This window comes from Cryptomeria japonica, chromosome 3, assembly GCF_030272615.1.
Source record: "Cryptomeria japonica chromosome 3, Sugi_1.0, whole genome shotgun sequence".
Taxonomy (NCBI): Eukaryota; Viridiplantae; Streptophyta; class Pinopsida; order Cupressales; family Cupressaceae; genus Cryptomeria; species Cryptomeria japonica.
The window spans coordinates 524,349,825-524,361,750 of record NC_081407.1 but is presented as its reverse complement, the minus strand read 5'-3'; the positions used below and the strand labels follow the sequence as shown (position 1 = coordinate 524,361,750).

Below are 11,926 nucleotides of genomic sequence, written 5' to 3'. Positions count from 1 at the left end.
GACATTGTTGATCCTCCAAAGTGCCAAAGTTGATAAGTGTTATAGGTGTTGACATGAATGACAAAACCATACCAAAATACCAACAAGCTATGCATTCCTAAATGTTCAATAAGGGATAACATAATTAAGGAGAAGCATAGTGGTTGTATGGGGGGACACTTTGGATTAGACAAAACTCTTGAGTTGGTGAGAAGATTTTATCACTGGCCTAAATTGCAGACAGATGTCAGAAAATTTGTGGATTCATGTGTGGTGTGTCAAAAGGCCAAAGGGACAACAAAAAATGCAAGACTATACCATCCATTTCCCATTCCTTCAAGACCTTGGGAAGGTGTGAGCATGGATTTTGTGATGGGTTTGCCAAGAACTCAAAAAGGTTTTGATAGTGTTTTTGTGGTTGTTGACAGGTTCAGAAAGATGACACATTTTTTGCCATGCAAGAGCACAAGTGATGCTACATATGTTGCAAACCTTTTCTTTAATGAAGTTGTGAGAATACATGGTTTACCTTTGAACATTGTGTCGGACAGAGATGTGAAATTTTTAGGAATTTTTTGGAGGACTTTATGGAGGAAGTTAGGCACAAACTTGTCTTTTAGTTCAGTTTATCATCCCCAAACGGATGGCCAAACAAAATTGGTCAATAGGTCACTTGGAAATTTGTTAAGGTGCTTCACCAAGAAGCATGGTGAAAAGTGGGATTCCACCATCTCCCAAGAAGAATATGCCTATAATGATTCTGTCAATAGGAGTACCGGAAGGAGCCCTTTCCAAATTGTCTATGGACTGAATCCAAGAGGTGTACTGGAATTGAGAAATCACCCTCAACTGAACATATCAGTGCTTATGGAGAAGAATTTGTTGAAGGGATAAAGGAGATTCATGACCAAGTCTGGATGCAATTGCAGAGGAGTACAACAAAGTACAAGGAGTATGCTGACAAAAGAAAGAGAGATGTGCAGTTCTAAGTTGGAGACATGGTATGGGCAAATATGAAAAAGGAGAGATTGCCAAAAGAGAAACACACAAAGCTCGTGATGAGAAAGGTTGGACCTTGTCCAATACTCAAGAAGTTTGGGAACAATGCATATGAAATCCAATTACCTTAAGATATAGGTATATCCCTAATCTTTAATGTTGTAGATCTGACACCATTCAAAGGTACAGTGCAGGAAGATGGTACATTTCTAGTAGAGGATGTTGCAAACATACTGAAAGAGTTTCCAAGTCAAGGGGTACCCAAACTTGAAAGGATATTGGACACCAAGATTGTGAAGAAAACTAGGAATAAGGTCTACAAACAATACCTTGTAAAGTGGCAAGGACTCCCTGAGATAGATGCAATATGGATGGATGAAGACCAGATGAAGAAACATGGGACTACATTTCCAAAACTCATCTCAAGTGGACTTAAGATTCAATCACCCAGGGAGTATGGTGCAAGAGCACCCAAAGACACAAAGGAGGACACAAATGAAGTCTAAAAGAGCCTAATATCACCCATGAGGTGAAAAGGATCACCTGTAATAGGTTGATAGTTTTGTGAGTCAATAAGACCCAATTGATGTAAGACATTGTCATGGTTGCATTTTATAAGCCACCATGGATACATGACCATCAAGGTCAGTAGGAGTCTAGGAATGAGTCAGGAAAATAAATATTGGTCTTAGAAACATTAGAACAATCCTTGGAATAGATCGAATACACCTTGGAGTCGCCAAGTTTGAAAAGTGCAAGTTGACAACTTTTGTTGTCACTACAAAATGTTGTAAAAAGGGATAACTAATCCTCCAACGGTTCCAAAGTTTGCAAAGTGGTTGGAAACCGTTAGGGAGGCTATATTATGCCCACTTGGATCGATTCTAGGTTGTTGTCGATAAATTTGATGATGTTTTGGAGTTTGGAGCAATACAATATACTTGGAGTTTTCTGAAATTCTTTGTTTTTGTTGTTCATTTTTTATCAGTACGGATTGGTGGATGTCTGAAACCAATTGAATGAGTTAGGGGAGTCTCTTACCTTTCATTTGAATCAAGTTTGAGTTTTTGTAACAATCAGGTTGTAGGGATCCATCCAATTCTAACCAGACTGGTCACAAACCCTACCGACACCTAGGGTTTCACTGTAAAGATGCCCTTAATTTGACATTTTCATCGGAGGACCAAACAACCTATGGGGAAAATGTTAGAAGGCCCATTGTATCATAAGAATTTGGTGTTGGTTTATAGGGAGATTCCAAGACCAAAGAGATTGAATTGACCCTAGGCGGGCATCTCTATGTGACCGCCTAATTTGTAGAAGTGGAAATCACTTGCATAAGATGAAGAAGATGGGATCAAGTCTTGAAACCTTGGATTTGGTGGTTTGACACCTTACCCCACCTTACAAAAGTGTTGGTTTAGTCGGAGAACTAATACAAGGGATACTTGCTTTGTAAATTAGGCCTAATTGGCTTAATTAGGTCTGGAAGGACAGTAAGGGTACGAACCTTTCAACTTGTGGTTAGAGTATAAACCTTTGGGGATTGTGCAACTAGATAAAGGGTATCTGAATCCACTTTTAGTTTTTCTTTTCCTTTGGAATTTTGTTAAGTTGTGTTTGGAAAACTCAATCGGTAGGGCTACTAGACAATTGGACAGTTGTGAGGCAAGTAATTCCCTAACACATCTGATTGCTAGATCTTATGGGTGTTTTGTGTTGGTTGAACCACCAATAGACAAATCCAATAGGTTTCCATCCCACCAATATCAAAAGATACTAAACCGGTTCATCCAAGGGTAGTGTTTTCATCATATCGACATCGGAAGAGACTAAACTGGTATGGATCCAGTCACACAAATTGTTGTGTGAGTTGAGTATTTGGTAGGTATGTTGTTCACACCTTGAACAAACAAAAGAACTTGTTTTGGACATAGCAGTTGTGGGTGAGAGAAGGTTTTCACCTAGTTGTTGCCTGGCTCTGCATCACACCTCTTACTCAACATCATTGCTAGACAACATAGCAACATCTGAACACTCATTTCTGGACCATCTACAACATCCGCACTACACACGATGATATCAATGACAACACTAGATAGGTTGACATCAATGACAACATAAGCAACACAAGTCAATTTTCCAACAAGATAATTAGCCCACCTCCAAGAATTGATAGATGTAGAGAATCATTGGCTAAACACCTTTCTTAGTAATGCTTAGTAGGATTTAAACTTAATCCATTCTAACAGCAGACCTAACTAGACAATAATTATCATAAGAACTCTTTAGAGGTTTGTTTAAGATCATTGATGCATTGCAACCACAACACTATGCATGAACACAATCGTCTTCCATCAATAACTCCTTCCTTGTGAAGTGAGTGGTTAAGCTGACATAACAACTATAACGCACACAAACATTGTTGACACTTATACTTGACTCTTGTCCCTTGTGAATAGATTAGTCCTTTAAACACTCCATTCCATTGATTTCTACCATGTGGTTATGAGTAATTTTTCCATATGTAGGTTAGACAAGTGCAATGTGTGTGGTGTCCTAGATCCAACTCATATAGAGCAATGGTGAGTAGACTTGGAGCAATAAAACTAAGGTCAATAACAACAAGCAAGCATGTAATATGCTTCTAGAATAATAATGCAAAATTGATGTTATAATTATTTATCTTTACAAGTGAGTTTTGCATGCATACAATAGATTCTTCTTTAGATTTTAGATGTTATATTTTGAATTAGGGCTAGTTCTTAAATACACTACCCTAACATACAACTTGAAAAAAAAGTAATTTAGTTAACTCGCAACAACTAGCAAATAAAAAACCCATTTTCAAAATTTAAATTCATAACTTTGAGATTCATATTTGTATATATAAATTTGATCTGACATTCATCAATCTAAATAAAGGCAACAACAATAAGATTAATAAATATGAAGAACAATTTTTGAAAATAATGATAAAAATTAAATAACATAATATCGTTTACTAAATTCCACATTAAAAATTGCTTTCTTACATCAAAACATAAATAAAAAAGGGCATCGCTATACAATTTTACACTCTTGCAATACGATTTATCAGAAGAGTTTCCATTTTAAAAATAATAATAAATATAATTTGTTTTTGCTATTGAGGTGTTAAAAAATATGGCGACAAGGTGCAAACATAAAATTGACTGGAAGATAAAACGGAGCCCGTGAACAACTAATGAAGTCACAACTACCATTCTTTGAGCAATCGCAACATGAAAATGGTGGGAGGGGGAAGGTGTCGTGAGTGTAATTCAAGAGCAAGATGTCTCGGTATGAATATGTACAGCTTAACAGTTTGCTGCCCAACTATGACAGCGAGCACAGGCGCCTCGGTTTCGGCAAATCAACATGGTCTGAGTGCAAAGCACAATGGAAGCTTGCAGCGCCCACCATCGCTGCCTCTCTTCTTCAGTACATGTTCTTCCTTGTTGCCGAGGTCATGGCTGGCCATCTCAGCAAGTTTGATTTGGCTGCTTTGGCCATTGCCTTCACTCTTGTTAGGGGAATTGGTTATGGTTTCATGGTAATCCTCTTTCATTTCTGTACACTTTTTTCTTTATGCACCGACATACAAAACCTTGATTATCATTACAATTGTTCGGTAAAGTTTAAAAAGCCGGCACTTTTTCTCTTTTTTCAAATTTGGGGTAACCCAAGCTTCAAATGATAAACAAAATGGGGACTTTTTACTTTTGGACTAATTAGTGGCTAGTAAACAATCTAAAACACTACTAAAAAATAAAATTGTTTCAGTAGTGTGCCTCTTAAATTACAAAGATAATGTGAAGTGGGTTGAGAATGCCTCGGTGCTTGAACGGTTTCCTATCGACTGGTTTCTACCCTAGTTAATTTTTTCAACTTCTCATGTCTCACAGTGACTCCAAGTCTGATGAATTTGCTTCAGAAATCAGAAGACATATTCACTATTTAAGAATTTCATTTTTCAATTGATTCTTTGATCTATATTTGATAAAAAAAAAACAGAAGTTAAAAGACATTCATTACAGCAAAGTAACGCTCACAAGAGTAAACTATACCAAAACCTTCTAAAAGATCATCCATCCTAATACCACTCAGCCAAAGATTTTTAATCTAGAGAATGGTTTATAAATAGGCAAATAGATTTACACCAATGGAACTGTAAAGCATAGAAGCGTCTGCATAATACAAGCAAATACAGATCCTCTAATGACTAAATGGCAAAAGAAAGAAAACATACAATACAAATACCATATATTGTAACCTGAGCCAGTTTGGACAGAGCAACCGAGTGCAGAATGTTATTACAACAGAAAAACAAACCCTAAATAAACAATATTGCATTTTCCCGAATGAAGAGATTTATCATACGTCAAAAAACCCTAGAAAGCCGGTAAAGATCAAACAAATGAATGCATGACCATTATTACGGAATAATCTTTAATAGATCAATTAACACATTTTAATAGTGAACAAAAATCAAGATTTCTGTCATATACCAAGCGACTCCAAAACATGCTGCTTGTGCCCTTTTCTCCTGGTAGATGTTCCACCTGTACAAAACTAAAGCGACCAAACATGTTGGCTGGGAGGCTCTAGTTGTGGCCATCATCAAGAGATACAAGTCACCTGCTTCCTAGCATTTATTGACAGAATTCTTCCATTCAAGGGTTTCAAATAGAAAAGATGTTAAGGATTTGCAATATTTAATTGCAATTTATGAATGTGATTACTGGGAAGGACCCCCTGATTTCTTGACATCTCAATTGCAGCCAGAGTTATCGATAAGTGTAGTTGACGGATGTGCTCCAAAGCTCCCCTTCCCTTCCAAAAAAAATCTTTTGGACATTTTTGGGCATTTTTTGCGATGTTTTCTTGGCCCACAGTTTTGGTACCCGTGGCATTATAAAACCACCTTTTATAGATGCACATACATGTTGTAGTGAGTTATATAGAGATTTCACAAGTATATAGGGGCTTTTAGAATGTTGAAACTTGAAAGGAGGGAGTGTGTTGCATATGTATTCTTATATTGAAGATTAATATATATTTGGACCTCTCTTTGATGGTGGAAGTTTTTCCTGCAAGAATTTTTCTACATCTAATGTTATGTTTTTATTTATCATGATTTGTTGATTTCTATTTTCTTTACATAAATCTGTTAATGAGTAATACAATATTATATCAATAAAAATCAGATTCACATTCTTTTGAAAGGCTAACATTAATGATAATTGAGCCTGTTTTATCAGAAAAAGAAGCTCGGCCATTTCTCCCAACACACATACAGAAATAAAGAACAATGTCTTGTGGGAGATTTGGATCATTGAAAGCATGATATCTATTTAAGAATTTGATTTTGCAATTGATTCTTTGATCCATAATTGATTTCAAAACAGAAGTTAAAGGTTATGTGGAGTTTTTATCTGCATTCAATTGTGTGATTTTAGTTTTTATGGATCCATGTTTCTTACATAGTTATTCACAAATTGCATATAAGTAATGCTCACAAAGATAAAGGACCAGAACCTCCTAAGAAGTCATCAATACCAATACCACTCCAGCCAAAGATCTTAAATCTAGAGAATGGTTTATAAGTAGACAAAACACTTGTGTGTTTGGGTGATTAATGGAATATGGATTTACACAAATGGAACTGTAAACCATAGGGGCTTCTGCATTTTTCTCTAGCCTCATTATACACCATAATAGAAGCAAATACAGGCCCTCTAATTTTAGATGGCAAAACAAAGAATACATACTACACAAACACCATCTATTATAACCAGAGTCAGTTTGGGCAAAACAACTAATTGCAGAATGTTCTTACAACGGGAAAACAAACCCTAAATAAACAAAATTGCATTTCTCCTAAACGAAGAGATTTATCATGCATTAAAAAAAGCCCTAGAAAGCTGGAAACAATCAAACAAATGTACATGGCCATTATTACAGAATAAATTTTAATAGATAAATTAACACTTTTTAATAGTGAACAAAAATCAAGAGTTCTGCCATATACCAATCTAGTCCAAAACATGATTGTTCTGCCCTTTTCTCCTAGTAGATGTTCAACTGCACAAAACTAAAGAGACCAAACATGTTGGCTGAGAGGCTCTAGTTGTGGCCATCATCTAGACATACAAGTCATCTGCTTCCTACCATTTATCGACAAAATTCTTGAATTCTAGGGATTCAAATATAAAAGGTGTTAGAATTTGTGATATTTAGTTGCAATTCTATGAACGTGATTACTAAGAAGGAATCCTAGATTCTTAAACATCCTAATTGCAGTTGGAGGATATGATAAGTGTAGCTAAAGGATGTACCCCGAAGCTCCCCACCCTTTCGAAAAATATTTTTGGCCATTTTGTCTTTTTGACATTTTTGACATTGTTTTCTTGGCTCACGGTTTTGGTACCAAATATATTATAAAACCACCTTTTTATATGTGCCTGTTAATAGAGGCACATGCAATGTTTAGTGATTTTTATAGAGATTTCACAGGTATACAGGGCCTGCTAGAATGTTGGAAGGAGAAAGTGTGTTGTATATGTATTCTTGCATTGAAGATTAATACATATTTGTGCCTCTCTTTGATGGTGGAATTTTTTCCTGCAAGAGTTTTTCCATGTACATCTGATGTTATGCATTTGATTATCGTGATTTTCTGATTTCTATTTTCTTTCATATAAATCTCTTAATGAGTAATCCAATATTATATTAAAAAAATTAGATTTGCAAACTTTTGAAAGGCTACATTTATAATAATTTACCACGTTTGTAAAAAACAGTTTGGCCATTTCTTTTAACATACATACAGAAGCAAAGAACAATGCCTTGTGGGAGGTATTCCAGCTAAAAATATGTTTCTTATGAAAAAATTGCACACCTACAAAAAATCTTAGCAAGACCTTATAGATTATCTCGAAATTGACAGTGGTTAGGCTACTCTCAAATTGAGAACAATGTACAGGCTTAATTTCATTTTTTATATAACCCACATTTTAGTTTGAATTTTGTGTGTAAAAGTCGTTGATTTGTACTATTATTTTTCATTTTACCGTTTGGTTATATTTTGCCATTGTTTTTCTCCTAAGTTTTTCAATTTATTGGTTTTGGGTACTATCTAATTTGTAAGTTTGGTGAACATTTTGAGGTATTGTCAGAAAATAACAAGCATTTGTGCATCTTTTTGTGCAGCTAGGGATGGGAACTGCTCTAGAAACATTTTGTGGACAAGCTTTTGGAGCGAGGCAATTCCATATGCTTGGCATTTACATGCAACGATCTATTGTCATACTTTCAGCAACTGCAGTTCTTTTGTCTATACCATGCATTTTTGCTGAACCTATATTCAAATTGTTGGGACAATCCACCGCCATTGCTACTAAGTCTGGAGTTCTCTTGAAATGGATGCTTCCCCAACTGTTTGCATTTGCAATAAATTTATCTGTGGAAAAGTTCTTACATGCACAGAGTTTAATTTTACCAATAGTCTGGATCTCTGGAGGAGTGCTAATCTTCCATTGTGTAGTTTGTTGGATAACTGCTTTCACATTCAAATTAGGCCTCCTTGGTATTGTTATGACACACAATGCGTCATGCTGGTTAGTTGCCATCTTTCAGTTCCTATATGTTATTTTGTCTGATTCATGCAAAGCTTCGTGGACTGGCTTCACCCTTAGTGCATTCCGTCAACTTCTATCATTCTTAAGACTTTCTATATTTTCAGCCATAATGGTATTGTAAGTATTCAACTTTAGTTCTCTTTAATGGAACCTTGCAATAGTTGATACGATTCTTTGAATGCTTTAATGTTCTTATTGCTTTGTTCTTTACGTTGGGTTATATACATTAGCCTGCAGATTTGGTACTATCAGATCCTTGTTTTTCTTGCTGGCACATTGGATGATCCAGAAGTTGATATAGATGCCCTTTCAATAAGGTAGTTAATCCTGATGCTTCAGGCCATTGCTTAAGAAAGGTGATTAAATATGTGTATATTTTAAAACTGTTGTCCAATTTACATTTTGTTGATAATTTCAGCTATACAGACTAGTTGATAATTTATAATTTAGTAGTAGAATTTTGAGTTGGCTCAATTTGTTTCTTAGTCTTCTGTGATTAAAATTTTGGTTCCGACAAATTTGGTTTTGGTGGAAAATACATTGAGGAAAAAGAGAACTTAAGCGAAATGAGTTTGAGTGTGTTCTTCTTGTCTAAATTGCAGCATTAATATGATACTCTTGGAGTTGATGATACCACTTGGCTTTGGTGTAGCCATAAGGTGTGTTAAACCTGAAAATCCTTTCTATCTACACGCTTCTAGTACTTTGAAATTTTGAATGGTGATACAAAATACAGAAGTGGTTGTAAATAGTTGAGATTACTATTGTTGCACTGAAATTCAAGTGTCTTTCTATTTATGTATGCCTACTAAAATGAGATAACATTGTCAATGATAAGCTCTCTGTCTACCTGCCTTGGTAACTAAGGGTCACTATATTTGCTTTATACAGATATGCAATCAATAACATGCTACTTGCAGTGATTGCAAGATATTGTCCTAACAATAATCTAAGTTTGGGCTTGAGCATCTTCGTACCTATGTTATTTCTATACAATTATTTTAAAATTTCTTGAATTCTATGGGACAGATAACTTATGGGTGTATGAAGTATTTTGACATCCTCCTAGCACACATTCAGGGTTTAGAAAAATATATGAAGACAACAGCAATCACAAATTTTGGTGCAAAATAGTCCATTGTTATCAGTCTTTTCTAATTTAAGTGCACAAACATTTCATTGGAGAGAAAAGCATTTCAAATCGTCTACAGTAGGAAGAGAGGTCTGCAGTCAGATGAAAAGTCAAAACCAGTTACAGACAGTTAGGTTTTACTATTCTTTGTTGTTCTGCTATCCTAACTATGATGCTTAAATAAATAATAAAATGTAGAGTGGCAACCAACCTAAACAGCGAGTATTCTCTGAAAGTGGAAAAGGAGCTAGCAAATGACTACATTTTGATCTGCTTCATTTTTTCGTGCTTTAGTTGCATTCTTTTATGTAAGTTAAAGAAATGCTACGATCAACAAACAAAAACTGAAATGGTCAAGCCATGTGCATTAGATAATTGAATCCAGTGATTGATCTTGTCAGAAATGGTGAAAGAAGGGTCATGACATTTTTTTTAAAGCACTTTGACTGTATTCTAACTATATAACGCATGTTACATTCAATTATATAGAAATCTCATCTTCTTGGGAATGCATAACCCATTCCGTTTAGAATTTTTTTTTACTGGCAGCATTCGTGTTGCAAATGAACTTGGAGCTGGGAATGCTGAGGCTGCATGCTTTTCGGTTTTTGTTGCAGTGGCCACATCCGCAATCATAAGCATTTTCTTTGCAATAATTTTTCTTCTTTGCAAAAATGTGCTGGGGTATCTCTTCACCGGCAGTTCAACTGTTGCAGAAAGTGTCTCTGCGCTTGTTCCATTTCTCACTGCATCCCTTCTTCTTAATGGCATACAAGCTGTACTTTCAGGTAAGCACATACATCTCCATTGTTCACCAAAATTTTGGTTGTGACCATTTGATGAAAATAGATAATTTATAAATCATATGCATATTAGAAGGAAATTGATGCATTTTATGATATGTAGACTGACATTGTAAATCAGTACTTGATCAGGTGTGGCAACAGGATCTGGGTCCCAAGTCTACGTTGCTTATGTGAACATCATATCCTGTTATTTGGTGGGGCTACCGCTAGGCATACTTATTTGCTACAAGTTTAGCTTGGGAATAACTGTAAGTGGTCAGGGTCCCTTGCTATTGATGAACTAAGTTATCAGGAGGACTAGCACATGACTTGTGGTTACGGATGATTTAAATTGTACCTGATTGACGTTTTCTGTCTACGCTTGGTACTATTTTCTAGTTGGAAAATCTTCTTCTAATAGTGTTCTAATATAACCATGACTGTTCTACCTTGAGTTGGTATATTATTGGCTTTTTGAAGTGCGTATTTAACATCTAGTTTCAGTTTTGTAATTGATCTTTGTATTATATAATGCAGAGAAAACTGAGCTTTAATCTGAAATGGAATTGCATTTCCACAGGGCATCTGGTCTGGAATGATAGCTGGGACTTCAATGCAGTGTCTAATCCTCTTCTACTCTGCATGGAATACAAATTGGAATGAGCAGGTTGGTAAGACATGATGGACACTGTATTTGATGAGTAATATTTGTACTGAATTATACTCTACATTTGAATGTAGGCCAAGCAAGCATCAGACTACTTGAGTGCATGGCGAACAGATGTTGGAGCCTCCCGCTGCGAAACATGAACACCTAACAAAGAGCTCTATTATGTATGCCATACCATGATTGTGTATATTGTAAAGAATGATCAGTGGCATTGTTTAAAAATTCAGAGGTGCAGATTCCTTCTTGCAAATGAATTTGTATTCATGCAGAATTATTGTATACTGAATGTCATAGTTATCAACCACGCTTGTAAGCTAATCAAGCAAAAATTTTGGGCATTATGCTTCTAACAGTTGTTTCCAAGAAGGGAGAAGATTGCAGTCTATTCATTTATAAAAGATGAATAACAAGTGTTATAATATGGCAGGTTTAAAATACAGCAGAAGGTGGAAGCATGAATTTATGCTATTAGAAAATTCCTATGACCACTATCAGAATAAACTAAATTAGCCAGCTAAACTATCATTATTACTCTAGCTACCGGAGCTATACAAAACATGAAACATACTATGTGTTTTAGTAAGACTCAAGTGAACCTTTCTCGTCAAAGCCATCCCAAACGCAGATATCGACTGCCCACTACCTTCATTTCGGGCCAAAGTATTGATCTGGGAAACCAAGGGTGGGATCAATCCCTTCA

General features: G+C 35.7%; 1 protein-coding gene across 3 annotated transcripts; it reads left to right on the top strand.

Annotated features, from left to right (window-relative positions):
• The first annotated feature begins 4,164 nt into the window (after positions 1-4,164).
• On the top strand, positions 4,165-11,663 carry LOC131075069 (protein DETOXIFICATION 40). Of its 3 annotated transcripts, none has more exons than XR_009113165.2 (8): positions 4,167-4,552; positions 8,212-8,756; positions 8,870-8,956; positions 9,242-9,298; positions 10,321-10,559; positions 10,707-10,941; positions 11,137-11,223; positions 11,298-11,318. XR_009113165.2 is itself a non-coding variant. In XM_058011863.2 (8 exons), the coding sequence occupies exons 1-8, from the start codon at positions 4,292-4,294 to the stop codon at positions 11,364-11,366; spliced, it is 1,464 nt and encodes a 487-aa protein (XP_057867846.1). In that variant the 5' UTR covers positions 4,172-4,291; the 3' UTR covers positions 11,367-11,663. The 3 variants fall into 3 exon arrangements, 1 of the variants encoding a protein (XP_057867846.1); XM_058011863.2 differs by having other exon boundaries at positions 4,172-4,552; positions 10,707-10,825; positions 11,298-11,663; XR_009113166.2 differs by lacking the exon at positions 11,298-11,318 and having other exon boundaries at positions 4,165-4,552; positions 10,696-10,825.
• The last annotated feature ends 263 nt before the right edge of the window (positions 11,664-11,926 follow it).